Below are 21849 nucleotides of genomic sequence, written 5' to 3' on the forward strand. Positions count from 1 at the left end.
TATATATACACACACATATATATATACACTACTTGCAAAAAAATGGGCCACTTGAAATCAGCGCTAAAAAGCACCAAATTCAAAGTTACATCTTTGTGAAAAATAGTCGCAGAGTGATGTTTAAAAAAGTGTTTTAAAGTTTGAATCCTCAGCTTTCGAAGCTTTCGTTTTACTACAAACGGCGCTAATTTAAAGTGGACCTTGCAAAATTGAAGAAAAAACTTGAACTTTTATAGCGTGCACGTGAAAAACGAAATTTATTCTTCAAATTTTATTAATTGTATCGTAAAATTTAACATTTTCTCTTTAAAATGCTTTTTTAATCATTACGCTACCATTCTTTTTTATTGAGTTACAACAATTTGAAGTGAGTAGTGCATTTTTAGGTCTTTTCTCTAAAAATCTGTATTTTGCCGATATTCGTAATTTTTGAAACTGCTCCGTTGGCAAAATGGTGCAAATAATAAATTGCAATTCTCAGGAAGTACTTTCAGAAAAAAATATTTCCAGCGTTATGAAGTCATCAAGATTTAGAATAAAAGATATCGCAAAAACTTTTCAATCAATCTTCTGTGAATTATTGCTTTGCATTATAATTGATTAAAATTAAACTAAACCGCGGCAGTATCCTCCGTGTTTCGCAATAGCGCAGCTGCTTTAACGACGTCGCCACCGCACTGGTTCAGCATCACTTTGCAATCTTCGAGACCGACAAAATTGTTTTCCTTTTTCAGTAACCCTTGGAGCCGCTCCAGTTTGATTGCCGCTAAAACATCCCATTCGGTGACGTTCAATGCAGCGATGCAGGATTCTGGGGTTGACTGTTCGTGCAACACTTTTAACATGATTCGTACCTCGTCAGATTGTTCTCCATTACGAGGTCCGCGTGTTCTTCGCGTGTTTGGCCCGTCGCAAGCAAACTCTAATAGGTCCTCGCAAGAGACATGATCCGATTGTCGCGATAGGTCCCTCGCAATGTCACAACTTGATGTTTTTTCGTTGGATAAATCATAGGCTTTTGGAAGAGCAGTTGAATGAAAATTGTCGCTCGAGCCGATATGTACCAATGGTTCTTTGCACTGGAAAGCTTCCGATTTGGAAGGAATTTCTTCCATATTTGTTTGTAAAGAGTAATTTAATGGGGTTTGCTGTATTCTCGCAGACGGAATTTGAGCTTTGATCGAGGAATTCATCTTGTTCCAATCTATTGATCTGCAAGAACTAATCAGTATCGGATTTCGGCTTAGATCTGTCTCCATATTTTCTTGTATTTTAGATGCGAAATTCTTTAGAGAGCACTTTGATTCGTCATTTATTTTCTTGCACAAGTTATCAGTCATGGTTGATAAGTTTCTCGATTGCTCGTCATTGCTCGAGGCGTTCCGATGTAAATCGATTATGTCGCCGCAGTCGATTAAGTTGTCCGAGAACTCCAGCAAATCTTCCGAGATCACGCTACATCGTCGAAGTCGGCTTTCCTCGATAGGTAAAGAATCCAGTGCAGCTAACTCGGAATCTATCCGTTGTTCGAATTCTTCTGGGCTGAAAATTTGGAACATCCGTATTATACATATATATATATATATATATACTATATGTATATACACAATATACACACATACACACACGCACGCACGCACACACAAATAAATCGGTGTTAAAAGTAATGAAATATCTAACTGAGGAAGAAGGCGAAGAAATCAAAGTACAGTTACAAGAAACCTCAGATATAGAGGTACAGAAAAGTACCTCTATAGATATAAAAAAAGATTAATAAAAGCAGTACATACATAATGTTTTTAAACTATAAGCCAAGGTATAACTGGCTAATCAGAACTCAAGAAACAAAAAGCTCTTAATAAACATAAGTTCAAAATCAATCCTATTCAAAATATTCAACTTTTTATTTTGTAAGCATATTTTGTACAATTGTATATAATTGTACGATTATATACAATTGTAGGGTCCGCTATTTCGACAGTTTAAAGTATTACATTAATAACTTATAATTTCGTATTATTATTAAATAATTTAGTAATATTTAACCCTTTTTGTGGTCACACTTATCTACAGTTTCATATAATGATCACACCGGGGTCAAAATGACCCCAGCGACTTTAATTGGCTGCCATATTTACAGTTTTCATTATTTTCACTTGAAAAAATTACTGAACCTTCTTGAAATGTAGTAAAATCTGCCGCAATATTAATTTTGTTAATTATTTAATATTAACATATTAAAAAAAAATCGCAAAGTTAAAGTGAAAAATGACTTTTTACTTAAAAATTTGTAACTTTTGCTTCCTCATAGAGGAAGCTTTGTTTTCGTGAAAAAAATTTTTTAAAAGTATTTTTGGCAAAGTGTTTAGAATGTTCTAAAACGTCGAAAAATCACTTTTGTACAAAATGTCCGTGTGTATGTATGTGTGTATGTACGTATGCTTTTGTTGTCCGTATATGCTCCAACTTTCGTAATTTTTGAGATATCGGGATGTTTTTTTTTTTTTAATCGATAGCGTATCATTCAAGGAAGGTTGGTATTGAGTTTGGCGATGATCGGTAAAGGGGTTCTTTCTTAAAAAAATTTTGAATTTTTTTAGAAATGTCCGTGGTAGCTCTAACTTCCGCAAATTTGGAGACATCAATTTATTTCTAATTTTATTATATTTTTCAGTCTTTTCTACTCTTATTTCATATACAATTTTTTAAGATTTGGTTGATTAGATCCAGAGCTTTATACGCGATCAAAGGTCCATAATTTTGCTTGCATATAAAGCTAAGTCTAATCAACCAAATTTAAAAGAATTATATGTGAAATAGGGGTAGAAAAGACTAAAGTAAAAATTGTTTTTTGAGTTTTCAATGCCAATGTGTTTAAATTATTGATATTTTTGGCTAAATTTGTGACTGTACCTAGGAGATGTGACACTTTTTGGAAAAAAATAGTACGGCAGTGTATGTTTCAAAAAAGATATTTATTTTGCAATACAAAGTGGATAATTAAAAAAAATAAATAAACTAAACACACAATTCTCTCCGGGCCTAACAAACTGTCAGAAAGGTAAGTAAGAAATGTCAATTTTCGGTAAATGACACCACAAGGCCCGTTTCAAAGCTTAGAGTTAGTGTAATTCTGCTTTGAAAAATTTTTGGGGTTATGCTGACCAATTGTGACCACGAAGGGTTAAAATAGATGATCAAGAGCATACATATTCATTTCGATATTATGTTTCAATACATTTTCGGTAAACATCCCGTTTAGAGGACCCACCTCCGATGGCCTTGACCTTCACATATGTTGTCAAGGTCACCCTCCTGAGTGACCTTCAGAAGGTTTTAGTCGGGGGTCGCTTTTAATTAAAAAGTTATTAACAAAAAAAGTTTCGAAAATATAGCAATTATTTTAAGTACTGAGAGGCATACACGACTAATATTACGTTTTTCTTTAAAGCAGAGAATACTTTATTTCGCGAGAAAGTCGCTGCTTTACCAAAACACAACATTTAAAGCTGTAAATTGTTGATAAATTGAAGTCTTTTTGTTAAAGCAGAGAATACTTACATGGGTTAAAAGTATTCAACTGTTTAAAGCGCGTCATCTAACCCATGTGGCATCTCGCATATTAACTTTCCACGCATGAAAAGTTCACGCATACACTTTCCACGCGAACCGAGGTTCACCCACACCCCCCCTGCTTTCGGGGGAGGTGCGGTAGCCCCGAAATAGTTCACGCATACACTTTTCACGCGAACCGAGGTTCACCCACACCCCCCTTCTGCTTTCGGGGGAGGTGCGCTAGCCCCGAAATGGTTTACGCATGGGTTAGTTGACGCGCTTTAAACAATTAAATACTGTTAAAGCGCGTCATCTAACCTATGTAGATTAGTGACGCGCTTTAAACAGTTAAATACTTATAAAGCGCGTTGTCTAACCTACGTATTTTCCAAACTTTTTTTGTTAATAATTTTTTAACGACTAACGAGCGACGGCTAAAACCTTCTGAAGGTAACTCGGGGTCATGACTTTGACAACATATATCAAGGTCATTGAAATCGGTGTGAGGTCGCCAAACTTTTTTTTGTTAATAACTTTTTAATAAAAAGCGACCCCCAACTAAAACCTTCTGAAGGTCACTCAGAAGGGTGACCTTGACAACATATGTGAAGGTCAAGGCCATCGGAGGTGGGTTCCCTAAACGGGATGTTTACCACATTTTCTTATATAATAAATAGGATGGAGTTCCAAAAACGGTCTATCTACAATTTCGATAAAACTTTAGGTAATTATTTACAAAAAGATCCCACTCGCCAATGACCTTGACCTTGACATATGTTGTCAAGGTCACCCTTCTGAGTAACCTTCAGAAGGTTTTAGCCGGCGGTCGTTTTTTATTAAAAAGTTATTAACAAAAAAAGTTTGAAAAATATAGTAGTTATTTTGAGTATTGAAAGGCATAAACGACTAATATATATTTGGAAATAGTACATGCATGAACAAAAAAAGTTATTTAATGGCAAATCGTTGTTTTCGGTTTCACCATTCACGAGTCCACGCGTTTTCTGCGAAATTAAGCCCACGCATGTATTTTGAAGGCACACTATGGCTGCATTCAGGGAGCGCGCTATTAACGCTATTGCATCATTCTATCTTTATCGCTCATCAAATGTAGACCAAGGATAGAATAAGCAAATAGCGCTAATAGTGCGCTCCCCGAACGCAGCCTATGTGTCTAGTTTAACAATAGTGGAGCCCCCCGCAGGAGGGCGGAACCTACTGCCTCCACGCATACACTTTTCACGCGAGACGAGTTGTCACATGGGTTCGTGGCGTGCTTTATGAGCTCGTTTATATATATACATAATGAAACATTATATATTTGTAGTGGCGCGTCTAGGTTGTTCGTTGCTGTTCGATGGTTGATAGAGAGAGGGATCGGCGAGTCGGCCATTGCGCAGATAGCATATAAATATATCGCAGTAATAACGTGCATTGATTAGATTAAAGAGTACTGTATAAGCGTCAATAAAGTATAAGGAAACCAGTAAGATCCAGAGCACATAATTCACTCGACCATCCGATCACAACAATTGGCGACGAGGTAAAAATTGAAAAAGAAAAATTCGATCAAACTCGCTACCAGCATGGACGCTAACCAATTTGCACAATTATTAGCGGCGTTTAATAGTCATCAACAAAACCTTGTTTCTCAGTTATCACAGAATTTTCAGCAACAAAATGAGCCAACTAACCTCAGTCCGATCCTCAGTAATATTCCACCGTTCGAAAATTTTGACCAGACGAAAGAGAAAGTTAAATGTTATCTAGAAAGATTCGAAAATTATCTTGCAATGAAAAACATCGTAGAAGATCAGAAAAAGGCACAACTGCTATGCGTCTCAATTGGCTCAACTTACTATAATAACCTCTCAGCACTTTTAGGCCCGGACAAGCCGGTCAAAGACTTAACCTATAATCAATTGAAGAAATATCTTCAGGAAATGCTTTCGCCGCACAGAAGTGTAGTTGTCTTGCAACACTATTTTCTCAGCACGTATCAGAAAGAAAGCCAAACTATTCCAGAATTTGTGGCTGCACTACAAAGCAACCTGGCCGAATGCAAATTCAATGTTACCTGCGAGTGCAATAAAGTTGTCTCTGTTGCTAATCTGTTTCTCAGGGCACAATTTATTAGAGGTCTTAAAGACAACTGGATTAAGGAACAACTTCTACAGGCCAACGTTATCGAATTTCCAGAAATTTTAAGCAAGACAATTGCGTTAGAAGCCTCCAGACTTGAAACTCAAACTCTCTCAAAACAACAGCTTGCAACGGGAAATGACACGGCGTCGGATATAAACAAAGTCTCTTCCCAGAATAGATCCAGACGTGAACAACATCAAAATCGTACTAGGGTACGATCAAAAACTCCAAATTACAGATATCGCTCTTATTCCAGACCAAAATCAAAATCCAGGATTGATTTTAATGCACTGGGAATTGCCGGATTATGTCTCAGGTGTAATAAGAATAATTACAATATATGAGTGTCAGACTAATCGAAATAAGCTCAAATGTAATTCTTATCAAAAAACGGGTCATATTGCCAAAGTATGTATTACGACTCTATTAAACGAAAAATCTTGTAAAAAACAATCTAATTTGAATTCTAATGCAAACAGCAGTGAAGACTCGACAAAGTACGTTCATGATTCAAATGAAAATATGGTATTTGGCATTAATAAAATTTTTGTTGATTCTATAGGTAATAAGCAAGATTGTAAAATTATTGATATATGTGACAGTCCAGCCAAACAAATCTCAACGATTGACTTACAAAAATATTTGCTCACTATACTTTTAAATGGTAAACCAGCAGTATTTGAAGCAGATTCCGGGGCTGGTTTTACTTTATTGCCGGAAGATTAATTCCAGAAATTAAATCTCGATGTATCTTTAGCGCCTACTAAAATATATTTTCGAGCGTATACTAATGATGTGTTTATTTCTAAGGGTAAAGCTACTATCAAAGTTTCATACAAAGGACACAGATCGTCAGAGGAAATTTATATTGTACCAAAAGGACGCCCCGCTATTTTAGGTCGCATATGGATACGCCATTTAGAAATAAACCTCGAAGATATCGACAAGGACATGAAGACTGACTAGCGGATCTCTACTCCTGAATCAATTCATTTGATTAATGATATTTTTACACGGTATTCTAAAGTTTTTGAACAAAAGATAGGTTGTATTACAAATCACACAGTCTCCCTGAAATTACGTGAAAAAGCCACACTAGTCTATACTAAAGTACGTAATGTACCGTTTGCTCTGCGCGAAAAAGTTGAAAAAGAGCTCGATAGTTTAGAAAAAGCAGGAATTATTTCAAAAGTAGATGCTAGTGACTGGGGATCGCCCCTCGTTGTAATTCCGAAAAAAGATGGTGGCGTACGGCTTTGTGTCGATTATAAAGGAGGGGTCAATGAATGCCTTGTAACTTCGAAACATCCAATCCGGAGCGTTACTGACGTCCTCAACAGTCTACGTAATTCCAAATATTAGACATATACAAAGCATATTTACATATTCTGGTAGACTACGCTAGCAGCCTAATTCAAGCAATCACTACGCATCGTGGCACATATCGCATGAATCGATTAAGTTTTAGGAATAAAGCAGCACTAGTCGAATTTAATCGTACGTTAGAACAAATTTTTTAGGGCTTGGAAAAAACAGCGGAATTTTTTGATGACGTGATCGTACATGGAAAAACAATGGAAGAAACCGACAAAACCTCGAAGCATGTTTAGCCCGTCTAGAAGCATGACATACACCTGAATAAAGAAAAATGCATTTTCTTCGCAGAAAAAATCGAATATCTTGGTCATGTAGTTCAATACAACCAAATCTCAAAATCTCCAGCAAAAGTTCAAGCAGTTCTTGATATGACTCGCCCCAAAGAAGTGGATGATGTTCGACGTTTCCTCGGAATGGTTACATACTACGCACGGTTTATTCCAGATCTTTCCACCAAGACAGCACCACTTCGAAGTCTACTTCAGAAAAATCACAGATTCAAATGGACAGCAGCATGTGAAGCTGTGTTCACACATCTTAAAAATGAAATGGCTAGTGATCGCGTATTAGTACCGTATGATCCAGATCTTCCTGTAATCTTAACTTGTGATGCAAGCCAAATTGGTATCGCGGCAGTAATGAGCTACATTATCAATGAGCAAAAGAGACCGATTGCATACGCGTCAAGATCTCTTACGGCGGCTGAACGTAATTATAGTCAACTAGACAAAGAAGCTCTTGCCATAATTTTTGGTGTCAACCATTTCTTTAATTATCTTTTTAGTCGACATTTTATACTCTTCACGGATAACGAACCGTTAACTCGGATTTTCCACCATAAAAAACACCTGCCAGCTATAACATCCAGTCGTTTACTCAGATATACAGCATTTTTATCCGGTTTTGACTATACAGTTAAATTCAACGTGGCGAAGCAAATGTAAATGTCGACTGTCTATCCAGAGCACCAGTACAGCGAAATTCTAACTCAGTTGATATTCTGCTAGGAGAAAAAGCTCATCAAGTTTGTGCGGAATCAATTTTAGTAATAACAACCGATCTTCTCACAGCTGATATGGTCGTCGCAGAAACTGACAAAGATGATGAACTAGGATCTATCAAACGTAATCTTCTAACTCAAGCTATCGATTCACCATACACTCTGAACCATGGTATTCTATTCAAGAATGAACGAATTGTTATTCCCAAAAGCCTTCAAGAACAAATACTCCAAAAACTCCACTCAACACACATTGGGATTACCAAAATGAAACAACTTGCCCGAGTTAAACACGAGAAAACACGTTATGTTTACTGGAAAGGAATTGATAAGGATATCGAAAACATCGTTAAGTCATGCAAATCCTGTGCTCTCCTGTGCTCAAATCCGCCTAAAGCTCTACTGCATCCCTGGGATAAACCTACAAGTAATTGGGAGTGTATACACGTTGATTATACCACATATGCTAATTACAATTTTCTGGAATGTATTGATGCAAAATCAAAATGGCTTGAAATCAAAGTGTTAACTTCAGCTCCTACATCTATCAATACTATTCAACTGCTGAATAATATCTTTTCCAGTCACGGATATCCACAAGTGCTCGTCTCTGATAACGCAACAATATTTACAAGCTCAGAGTTCAAATCGTATTGCAAAGTTAATGGCATTTTCCAGAAATTTATTGCACCAGGACATGCTGCTACCAACGGTCTTGCCGAAAGAACAGTCCAGACTCTGAAGTTACGTCTGAAAGCCCTCGCTGATAATAATCGAGCAATACACGTCAAATTACAGGAGATACTTCTTCGATATCATTCAACACCATTAGCCTGTGGACAATCACCTGCAGAACTATACTTAAATCGCAAACTACGCATCAAGCTGGATGCTCTACGTCCTTATAAGCCCTCCAGTAACTCTTTTAAATCATCATGCACCCGGATATTTAAAGTGGGAGAAAGGATTCAATCGCGTGAATTACACAACAATAAGTTCACATGGATCTTTGGCTCTGTCCTCAAGAAATTAGGAGCTTTACATTATCTTGTTTGATTGGATTCAGGGCTAACTTTAAAACGCCACGTAGATCAGCTTCGTAGTACACAAGTCAAACAAGTTCGATTTAGTCCTAATACTAAACCAGCATCCAGACATCCATTAATTGAAAATGTTCCAAGACTGAACGTCGCAATACAACCTGATCCACAGCCGGATCTACAACTGGAGCAACAACAGGATCCACAACTGGAACCACAACCGGATCCGCTACCACAAGACCAAAGACTACAACCTAGTCCTATTCGACGGTCAAATCGGCCGCGCCGACCACCCCGATATTTACGATTACATTCGCTTTTAAGTATTCCAGTTAAGTGGGGGAGACTGTAATGGCGCGTCTAGGTTGTTCGTTGCTGTTCGATGGTTGATAGAGAGAGGGATCGGCCCGAGTCGGCCATTGCGCAGATAGCATATAAATATATCGCAGTAATAGCGTGCATTGATTAGATTAAAGAGTACTGTATAAGCGTCAATAAAATATAAGGAAACCAGTAAGATCCAGAGCACATAATTCACTCGACCATCCGATCACAATAATATTCTCCATTAATTTCCTGAATACACATATTTTATGTCATCTAGTAATACATAAAATGGGTCTCCTCCAATTCTTTTTATTGTATATCGCCACAAATATTCACACAGATGGATCTTATCTTGTTTATCGACTAACTTATCTTGTTTAATACCACCTCTACTTAAACGAGCTCGTAAAGCACGCCACAAACTCATGTGACCGCAGGGGGGCGGAATCTACAGTCTCCACGCATTCCACGCGAAACGAGATGCTACATAGGTTCACAACTTTTCACGCGTGGAAAATCCACGCCGAAGGCACCCCGCACACCCCCTTCGGTGTGTGTGTGTGTGTGTGTGTGTGCGCGCATGTGCGTGTGCGTGTGCATGTGTGTACGCGCGCGCGTGCTATCGTTGAATAATTTTTACAAAGCGAAAACTTTTATGCTTTGTGATTTTTGAACGGATTGTGACCGCCACTTTTTTCAAGGTCAAAGTTACTCAGGGTCATGACCTTGACAACATATGTCATTGGCGAGTGGAATCTTTTTGTAAATAATTACCAAACTTTGTAAAAAGCTTTAGTTTAGGTTAAGATAAAAGCCTTTAAAGGAAATTTTGGCGACTTTCATGACAAAGCCATTTTTTTAAGATAAAACGATAAAAAGTGTAGGAAGAGATTTTAACAATTCTACAGAATGTTATAAATTATTATAAAATTACCATTATATATTATAAACACTTCTCCCCACTTTACTTTAACGTGATCTTTCTGTTCAAGTCAACAATCATATTTCAGGAGTTTTCATGTTGATTCAAAAGGCATTGAAAACATGTTCCACATTAGTTTCCAACTTTTTACGTGAAGCAAAGTCCATCCCACCGCACTCTCTGCTTACAGGACAAAACGAGGTCTGTCATTGTACGGTTCGGGCTTTCAACTTTCCACGCGGAGCGAGGTCAACTCCCACCCATCCCTGCCGCAGAAGGTGGGGCGGTAATCCCTCCCCCGTCTACATGTGTGCTGTCTACACACGTATCAGCAAATTACTTCCCTTAAAACTGACACAAACTGTTATATTTTTTAAACTTATTCTTTTTAATAAATAACGAACGATGGCTAAAACCTTTAGAAGGTTACTCAGGAGAATGCTCTCTATAATATATGTCAAGGTCAAGGTCGCAGGAGGTTGCTTGTCTAAAGTAAATAATTACCAAACTTAACATTCTTTTTACCATTTTATCTTAAAAAATAGCTTTCTTGTAGGAGTCGCCAAAATTCGCTTTAAGGACTTTTATTTTAACCCAAAATGAAGCTTTTACAAAGTTTTATCGAAATCGTAGTTAGACCGTTTTCGGAACTTTATTCAATAAATATACAAATTCGAAGATTTTTGAAATATTTCGCACTACTTGAAAAGATCTTTGATGTGTATAAGCTAACCTTGTGCTTGGATTACCAAAAAGTGTAGAAAAAAACTAAGTATTTTAAATAATCTCAAAGTAAAAAATTTAAGAAAATGAGATCAAGAGAACAGTACTATAAATCTATCCTGCATTATTTACTTTACATCGAAAATTTTGTATAAGTACTGCTTATTGTGCGTATGTACATGTACTGCATCATGCATAAACTACATATTTATCTTTTGCCGTAGAAATATAAGTTGTAGTAATTCGTAAGAAATAATATTAATTAAATTATTTAAGAGGTAATTAGCATCGTTTAATGTATTAAGTAAAATATACGGTTCTATTAAGTAATGTTTTAAAATACCATATTGATTAAAAATCGTTGAAATGTAGTATATATGTAGATTCAATGACATGCGGAGAGAGATTTTCATTTCCTGAATGACTTTATAATGTCATAAATATAAAAAAGATGTAAATGGATCAAATTATTTATGTTTGATATGATGTTGAAAAGATGTAGAAAATGATGACGATGGTCTGTCAATACATCAAGAAAATTGGATAATTCATATTAGAATATAAAAACAAGAAATAAAAATCCAGATTTATGTTAAAAAAGTATATTAAATAAAATGAGCGCAAAAAGAGAAAGGTTTTTAATTTTAATGAATTAAAAACAGAGAAATTTGAATGTAATATAAAAACAGTATTAGGTGTCAAAGATATGGAAGTTAAAAATGTTAAGAATAGAGTTAAGAATACTAAAATTCGATTGTACTTGTAATCTTCAAATAGCTGATGTTACAGACTATGCCACATTTTTCTTATTTGAAATATTAGAGATATGATTATGTATCTACGGTATTCAACGTTCCTCAAATAAGGATCAAACTTATTCCCATACAGCACAAGAAGTTGAAACAACGTTACTGACAATGAAACATTGCAATGTTGAATGTGAAGTAAAATATCTTTCTAACGTTGAATCTATGTTGATTCTTCTACACTGATTCTGTATGTTACTACAACAATATTGAAACAATACACACACACACACACACACACACACACACACACGTGCGCACGCACGCACGCACGCACGCGCACACACACATTAATTAAATTATTAATTTTCCAAAATTAAAAAAAAAAACATTGGAAAAAATTTTATATGCAGACAACATATATATATATATATTTTATATAAATAAAAAATATCTTTATACTTTAATATTTTATGAAATCTGCATTGCACATAAATTGAATAAATGACACGTTTAGCAAATAGTATATTGTACAAATAGTGGAAAAAACGGTCGATTCTGAATGAGTGTGAAATTAGTCGCACGAGCAAAGCGAGTGCGACCATCACACTCATTTGGGCTCGACCACTCTTCCCACGAGTTGTTCATACTATTTTTCCTAACAAGAGCGTGAAACAGGCCGCTTTTCGCGCTTGTTTTACAATTTCATTTCTCCACTAGTTGAGAAATGGCTCCATGTTTCAACGCTTACGTCATCATTGCGAAATGGATTCGTTTTGCTCACTCAAAACAAGCGCGAAAAGCGGCCCATTTCACGCTCGCGTTAGGAAAACGTTTATTTTGCAACAGTTGGAAATTTTCTGAGCTGAGATTGGATTTTATTCTTTTAGACCTAAAGGAATAATCCAATCTGAGCTCCGAAAATTTCTAATAGTTGTAAAAAAGACACGTTCTGCTAAACGCGGCTAATATTAATCAGTATTTAATAATTTAATTGTTGTGCATTGTTTTTAATATTTACTAGTTAATATGTCATTACAAAATTTTTTTAACACTCTAAAGATATGTACATACAAGTATAAGCAAGAAGGAAGCACCAGAGTCAGAGAATCACCACTAGTCCGTTTGATAATCAAAGTCAAGCAACATAGGGGCGGGTTATTACATACTTGGTTGGATGACCGGCTGGAGAGCGGATTTTTTTGGGCTCACAGTTGTACACACACGGCACATATGTACCCGCAATATTTATTCGTTAAAATCTGATGTATCTGATAAATGACATGTCTGTGGTAACGTATTAGTATTACTTTTACTGCTATATGAGAATGTTTTTTAAATGTTGAATTGCAATGTCTTGTAGACGTCTACAAGATGTCTACAAGACGTCTACAAAACATTGCAATTCAGCGGACATCAGATATTTGTGCAATGTTTTTTCAACATTCAATTCATGTTAAATCTTTTTAAGATGTTGATTCAATGTTAATGTGCTGTATGGGATTGTAGTTTCTCGGGAAAAAAGAATTAGATCTACCTAAGATATGACCAGATCTGGTTCATCAGATCTGACCAGATATAATTTGATCTGCCAAAATATAATTATTTACCGAATGTATCCAAATATGCTCAGATATAATTAAAAATCATGAAAGGATGTAAAATACTATAAAACTATAAATATGTAAATTTAATTCAAAATTGTGTGCCACTTTATTATAAGCGTAGACTCTGATACAACTGATATAAATTGTACTGTACACTCGATTTATATACCGTTCTTATACCATCGTTTGTCATATTTTAAATACGAGAAACGGATCTCATTGAATGCCATCTATCGGATAATCCGACATTTGCATTGGGTATAACAGAAGGTCGGAATACTGAATTATCTCGGAAAGATGACGTTTTTGGAAGAAATGTTTTATACAAAAGTTGTAGGGTATCATGTTACCCATTATGTGGTAATATTTGTGTGTGTGTGTGTGTGTGTGCGTGTGTGTGTGCGTGCGTGCGTGCGTGCGTGTGTGTGTGTGTGCGTGCGCGCGTGTGTGTATGTGTGTGCGTGTGTATGTGTGTGTGGTTTGACCTTGAACAATCTTGGGAAAGTCACATCAAGGTCACATTAAGTTTTTTAAACAGGGGCCCCTATTTTCTATGTCATATTCTTGTAGCTCTTGTCGAGACGTTTTCTAAACACTATGATAAGCTCTTTCGATAAGAATATTTCCTGATATATTTTCATGACATTTTAAATAAAATATGAAATATCTCATAAAGTATTCACTTTTCGATAACTTTATCTTCATACTTTTATACGTAGAATAATGGAAGAAATCGATTAGTGCAAAAAAAACAAAATTATTTAAAAAAATTTAATTGCATTTTGTAGACGCACTCAATTTTGCAAAATTACAAATGTAAAAATTAATATTATTATTCGATTCCTTTCATTATTCTACGTATAAAAATATAAAGTTAAAGTTGTTAAAAAGCATTTGGCTACTATTAAGAGAGTCATAGTTACGACCGCACCGGGGGGCCTGGGGGGGCGGTTAGCCCCCCCAGAGTCCACCCCGTGGTCGGAGTGCGACTGAACGTTATCAGTACTTCCCTGCACAGCAGTAACGGAACCCGCCACCGTGGATTTGCCCATTACAGAGATACATACCCTTCGGATTACATACTCCCGGTATAGGCGACACCTCTGGCCACTGACAGACACGGTTTCCCGTAACGCACATATGACTCACATTGTACCTGAGCTGTTCCCCAGGTAGCAGGATTAAATCCTGCAGCGAGCATGACCTACTCGGATTAGATCAGCTCAACTGACAGGACCGGGGTGCCAAGGCACCCCACTAACAGGTAATGCGCAACATGAGCTTCATAGCGCTGACCCACACTAGGCCCTCTATGCCGCTCACTCGGCTATACGAAACCTCTGCCCCTACGAGTCCGACACCATCTGGTAGGGCACCGGTAGCCTCCCGGCGGGGCTCCCTACCCCCGTAGTACTCGTGTCGAGCGAACTTAGCTCACGTTTGACGAGTCGCCGTCGCTAGTGCCATGCCACCAGCTACCACGTAATCGCACGAGTCACCCCGTATTGCTAACGCGTCGCTCATCGGTTGCCCGGGGATCCGGGATTCGGCAGCAGTCGACGCGCCTTAGGAATATACGGCACGTGGTGCGCCATATACCCCGCTCGTATTGGGCACCTCCCACGCACGAGCACGCCGCGCTCGCCTCGCGAAACGCTACCCTGTTCAGTACTACCGGCTGCATCCGTTACCCAGCTGATAGGACCTGGGATTGGGCAGCAGCCCAGCAGTTTTATGGGTAAAGGGCACAGGGTGCACCGTTTACCCGCGCTTACTTGAATTTCTTCACGTTGACATTCAGAGCACTGGGCAGAAATCACATTGCGTCAACACCCGCGAGGGCCATCGCCATGTGAATACTTTATCAGATATCTCATATTTTATATTAAAAATGTCATGATAAAATTTAAAATATCAGCAAATTTTTAACGAAAGAAAACTTTGTCTTAGTGTTTTGAAAACGTCTCGACAAGGGCTACAAGAATATGACATAAAAAATAGGGGTCCCCGTTTAAAGAACTCAATGTGACCTTGATGTGACTTTTCCAAGATCGTTCAAAATCAAACCACAATATCACCACATAATGGATAACTTGGTACCCTACAATTTTTGTATAAAACATTTCTTCCGAAAACGTCATCTTTCCGACGTAATCCAGTGTCCAGACCTTTTTGTTACAACCTTTGGTATAACCAGTAAATAGTTCTTATTAATTAAAGTAAAAAATGTAAAGTCTCTAATAATTATTATTCGAGTTGGTAATTACGCAACGTTGGTATTTACGCAAGTCTCCAGTAACTTCAACAAAAATTTTTAATGTAATCTAGCTATTAAATAATAATCAAATTAAAAATTTTTTCACTTTTGTTTATCTATCATCTATAAGCTTACAGTGTACAAAATAACTTACATTTCTATGATTGTCTTTTGTATTTTAGATATAAGGCGATTTGATGAAAATGCTTTTATAACAAATAACTAACATTTTTTTGTTCATAAAAAAATACTTCTGCAAATTATATCTTTATCATAATTTATTTTTATTTAATTATATCAAAGATATTTAATTGAATATCTTTAATTTGCTACATCTATAAATAAATTCATAATTATACATTTAAATATCACATATTAGACGAATGTCGATCATCAAACATTTAATTTATTATAGTTAAACATGGCCAAATATCGTCAGACCTGAACAGTTTTCGATCAAGCACAACCACAGTTCGACTTATATCTGGACAGATATGGTCAGATGCAATGTATTTTGGATCGCATTCGAGTATAGATATAGTTATATATAAACAGATACAGTCAGATTTGGACTGTTTCGATGAAATTCAATCACAGATCTGAGTAGATTGGTCCGATCTGAGCCGTCGATTACCAGATTACACCCTATATATAGTTATATAGAACATACATGACCAGATCTGCGCAGACATGAGAAGTCATATCTGAGCATATCTGACCAGATAAAATTTGATCTAGTGAGATATAATTTGATCCGATCAGATCTAATCCTTTTTTCCCGGGTTCTGGAAAATGTTACGTAGGCTGCATTCTGATATTCACTGTTAGTACTGAAAATCTATATTTTTCTATATTTTATGTCACGTATACTTTAGAATTTCAGTACTGACAGTTACTAATAGTAAATATCGAAATGCAGTCTAAAACTCACCTATTAATAGAAGCTTCCGGAAAAAAATTGTCCTGCAGCGAGGTACCGGCAATTGCTGGATTAGAATTCTGCAACATGAAATGCCCGTCCACTTGATCTTCTACGGGTGGCGTGGTTACTGCCATCTTGGCTAGCGTTCTAGTGACACCGCCTCCGGGTATGATCAAAGGATGCTTCCTCTGATGTCGCGGTAAGCTGGACTTGGGCTGAAGCGTCTTAGAGCGGTCTCTAGGCGGCAGAGGTATTGGATTTTCGTCGATATTGCTCTGATTCTGATTGTTCTCTATCTCCATAGAGTGATGTCTTTCGAGAATGCGCGATTGCGGCAGAGGCAAAATTGCATGGGGCGACGGAGGTGCTCGGACTTTGGGCAGAGTCCTCGCGCCGCTATGATGCATCTCGAAATGGTAGCCATGTTCACCGGATGCGTCTTCTGACTGCGATGACACCAAGTAGCCCAAAGTGGCATGCTTGTTTCCGCGAATTCTGGGCCTTACTACAGGTAGTCCGGAACGCAACATGCGCAATGGATTCGTATCTCCGGTACTTTCCAATGTTGGCGTCTCCACCAAACTGTTGTACACTTCCTTAGCTTCTTCCGACAGGGTGGCCTGAACATGTTGCGGGAAGGGATAGATACGAGGATAAAAGAAACAGAAATTAAACAGAAATAAGAAAACGGAAATTATAAATATGGAATGCTAAACTTTCGGTTATTTTTTTATTTCTCATTTGCATTCTTCTCTCCTTCTCTCTTTTTCTGCGCACATGTGTATACATGTGAACGCGCGCACGCCCACATGTTATCTTTGATTTGTGTACCATTGTGTACCAGCTCAATAATTATAGTGAACAACTACTAACATACCAACAATATCTGACACTCGTTACAGTGTTTCGTGCAATAAAAACTGACATGTTTTCTCATATCAATGAGTATAATTTTCTTCAGAATTCTCAAACTTTTTCCTTGCTCGCTACACTTTTAAAATTTAATTGCATATAAAAAGAATTAATTTCTTTGAAAGAAAAGAATCGTTCTTGCCAATCAAAAATAAATTATTAAATTATTTTGAAACTTAAATTATTAAAATTACAATAAAGCCGGAAATTAATACAAATTAAATATAGGGCGTTTATTAAAAAAGTCTGCACGATTTAAGAGATATTTATGATAATTTGAGAAGAATAGATAAAACTTAATCTGTTCCAAATAAGTTACAAAATTTACAATTAAGAAAACATTGAAATGTTTTCGTCCTCATAAAAAGTTTAAAGTTATTGAATCTCTTTTAATAAAAATTATATAATTTTTTAAATATTTTACGGAATATTAACACAAATTCAACGACTACAATATTATTGTTATTCATAAAAAGAAAGAAAGATACAACTTATGTGAATAAATGTTCAAATTGCAACACAAAATTCCACTTTGATAAATTACTATGCAAAGCAACTATATTAAATTCAAACTTACTGTTAAATTCAAACTTACATAATCTCTAATTTTCTCTCTCAAAATTTTTTAATATTATTAATTGGTGTTCAATATATATTGACTGCACCCCCAAAAAAAGAAAGTGGATAAGATATAGGTTCAGAAAACAAGTTGACAACAGACTGATCTCTGTACTTGCAAAATAATCTCGAACTATTCATGTATCATGAGCTAAGCAATCATCCTATTAAAAGTAAGTTCCTTATATTAAAAGAAACATTCTACATCAACTATGGTAATTGTACATTGCAGATATCAATATGACATTAAATTTTTTTATAAAAGTATAGTGCAATTAAATTACAGTCTAATATGCCGAATCAGACATTAATTTTCATAGTTCTAAGATAAAAGAAGATAAAGAGTAAAAAGAAATATGAAAAAAACTAAAGTCAAGGAAAAAAATGTAAAAACTTACAAACTTAACTTAAAAAAGTTAAGTTTTTGAATCTATATGGATATTTTGATACAACAAATGTTGATTTTCTTGATACTACAAATATGATCAAAGATTGATTACAATTCCAATTCATCCATTCACTCTTGTACGTAAGAGCCATCATATTCTCGGTGAACTTTGTTAACTTAACAATGAACAGTAAATTCCGGATCAGGATACAGATTTTAAGAACAATAAATTCTAGAATCATTTTAATACCAAAATTGACATAGTACTAATTTGTTTAATATATTTTACTGTTGTACATGACGCAATACTTTTGATGGATTTTGTTAACTTAAACAATAGCAATAAGTTTCCGATCAGAATATTTTAAGACTAATAAATTTTAGAATTATTTTAATATCAAAATAAACAACTGTTGAATACGTTCATGTATTACTTTGCACATCGTACATTAGCATTCCTCCTGTATTATTCGGATCGATCACCGTAACGACATCTAACGTCTAACGACATCTAACGCACAGGTGCGCGCGATATGTTTTCCCCGTTTTGGGCACGTTCACGCATCGTGCGTTAGCGAGATCTCCCCGTCTCTCGACCTTCACTCTTTCGAACGATCGCGAACTCGACACAAGTATTGTGTACTCTCACGTTCGGTGCGCGCTGGATAAACTCACTTATAATAAATTCGTATTATGTTATAGTCAATATCTTGCGATCTTTATTTTCCCATACCGAACCTCTTGATCCTGCAGACAGGAATCTCAATAACAACTAATTTATTTAATATACTTATTTAGTATAGCAATTAATTTATTTATTATACTTTATTCTTGTATCTTTGTGAGTTTCGATCATTTTTGAAGTTGGATTTTATGAGCAATAAAGTAACATATTCAAAAGCAATATATTTTGTGAACACTTAATTGAAAAAACAATTTAATATTGAACTTATACCTTGACAACACTATACGTGAAAGAGACGTGCTACTTTGATCGCAAAGTCGCAGAATTTATGATAAAGGAGACCGGGGCAAAGTCGTCACAGGGGTGGAGTCGTCACTACAATTATCTCGAAATCTGTATGTTGTGTGAACTCGCCATTAATATTGTAACGCTACTTATGGTGCCCATGTGACCAACGGAGTTTAGTGAGATTATACGCCACGTTGTGATTTTCATTAAGGCAAACGTGTTTTCGGATGTCAAAAGTGAAAGAGTGACCCCAAAATCAGTGGTTTTTTGCCTATTTTTGGTCCCGCGATATTGGAACTGAATTGTGTATCAAATGATACCTTATGACAAGACATCAATCACAAAAAATTTTTAAGTTGAGGTGAGAATTGATTCCAAAGATATGAGAGGTCAAAGTAGTCAAAATTCATTAACTCGTCAGCCCGTACGCTTTAAGGGGATGCTGAAGCCGTAGCCGAACTCGATCAGCGTCGATAAAGAAGTGCTCACCGACTATATCTGTCCTTGTATAGACAAAGATATAGACAAGGATAGCACGCTACATTGCACGCACACATACGCACGATGCACATCGACATTATACTTTTATATTACGCTTCCAAATCTTGATTTGGAGGGTTTATCGATGTTTTTCTTGTTGTGCAATTCGGGGGAACTTGTTTTCGCGTTCGTACCAATGGTATATCTCTTATATGAAAATACATCTTGTGACGAGCTGACAGCTCGCCGCAACTCGAGACGCCATATTGGGATAAAAGTAGGATAAGGAAATCTGTACTTCCGTAATTTTTTCTCGTTTTCTATATAAAATCGGAGTTCCCCCGAATCATTAATGTATGTACTGCAATTCTGGAGAAGGATTTTTAATTCTGTCAAATTAATACGACGCTACGTGCCGACAAAAAATGCCGGTAAAACAGACGGCTCCAGCATCCCCTTAAGGGATGCTGGAGCCGTATAACCGACAAAATTACCATTTTCTATGTTATCGACTATATCTGTCCTTGTATAAACAAAGATATAGACAAGGCTACATATTGCACGCACACATACGCACAATGCACATCGACATTATACTTTTATATTACGCTTCCAAATCTTGATTTGGAGGGTTTTTCTTGTTGTGCAATTCGGGGAAACTTGATTTCGCGTTCGTACCAATGGTATATCTCTTATATGAAATACATCTTGTGACGAGCTGACAGCTCGCCGCAACTCGAGACGCCATATTAGGATAAAAGTAGGAAAGGAAGTAAGAAAATCTGTACTTCCGTAATTTTTTCTCGTTTTCTATATAAAATCGGAGTTCCCCCGAATCATTAATGTATGTACTGCAATTCTGGAAAAGGATTTTTAATTTTGTCAAATTAATACAACGAACTGCTGACAATGAATTTGAAGTCAGATTTTTAAAATTTATAATGGCCGATTTAATATGGCGGACTATGTATTTAAAAAATGTTTTAATTTCTTTTTTTTTGTTAAGTAAATCGATCCATAAGTATGTGTGAAAAATCTGACAAATTCATTGTCAGCAGCTAGCAAAACCCCCGGGTACGAAGTTTTAAATTATCGGACTGAAAGAAAAATTCGTGCTTTAAAGCGTACGGGCTGACAAGTTAATAAATTTTTACTACTTTGACCTCCCATATCTCTGGAATCAATTCTCACCTTAACTTAAAAATTTTTTGTGATTGATGTCTTGTCATAAGGTATCACTTGACACACAATTCAGTTCCAATATCGCGGGACCAAAAATAGGCGATTTTTGGGGTCACTCTTTCTTGCGCGTCGAAAATTTTTAATATTTTAAATATTATTTTCTCTCCAAATCTCGAGATAAGTGATTCTGAAGAGTAATGCATGCTGCACACAAATTCAGTGGTTTTTTTATTTTCGTTGATTTGTAATATTTCATGAGCGATCAAACTTAAAATCTATGTCCGGGGCGAAGTGGTCACCAAGCCACCAGGGCGGACTCGATAAATCGTCTGTGACAACTTTATCCCGGTGGTTTCACTCTATTTTTCGTTGCAAATGCGTCATTCTATTATTTCACAATTGCAAGAAAATGGTACGCACGTACCATCGCAAAACGACTCCCGTCGACAAGAAGCAACTTAGGAAAACAGTTCTTGCGATGAAAAAAGATAAAAAAATCCAATAGATAAAATTTACGACAAAAATAGCCGCAAAAAAAATTTGGAGTCCCGAGAACTACGTTGAACGACTGGCTGAAGAAGAATAATGATGAAAGAACAGTTGGATGACGTAGCCGTACGATATCATGAAGGCTTCAAGCGAAAATCAAAGTCAAGAAAGCAGCAGTGGTCGGAT

At 36.3% G+C, this 21849-nt stretch overlaps 1 protein-coding gene across 3 annotated transcripts in view; it reads right to left on the reverse strand.

The window, feature by feature from the left end:
* Positions 1 to 6: 6 nt before the first annotated feature.
* Positions 7 to 21849, reverse strand: part of LOC112467652 — a 139890-nt gene continuing 118047 nt past the window's right edge. For 2 of the 3 annotated variants that reach the window (XM_025036353.1, XM_025036351.1), the window contains 2 exons: positions 16631 to 17241; positions 7 to 1542 (listed from right to left, as the gene is read on the reverse strand). In XM_025036353.1, coding sequence (XP_024892121.1) covers positions 612 to 1542; positions 16631 to 17241 — 1542 coding nt within the window. In that variant the 3' untranslated portion in view covers positions 7 to 611. The remainder of the gene's footprint in view (positions 1543 to 16630; positions 17242 to 21849) is intronic. The other variant, XM_025036352.1, reaches the window with a different exon arrangement.

This window comes from Temnothorax curvispinosus, unplaced genomic scaffold (genome assembly GCF_003070985.1).
Source record: "Temnothorax curvispinosus isolate PA1 unplaced genomic scaffold, ASM307098v1 QBEX01017734.1, whole genome shotgun sequence".
NCBI classification, from domain to species: Eukaryota; Metazoa; Arthropoda; class Insecta; order Hymenoptera; family Formicidae; genus Temnothorax; species Temnothorax curvispinosus.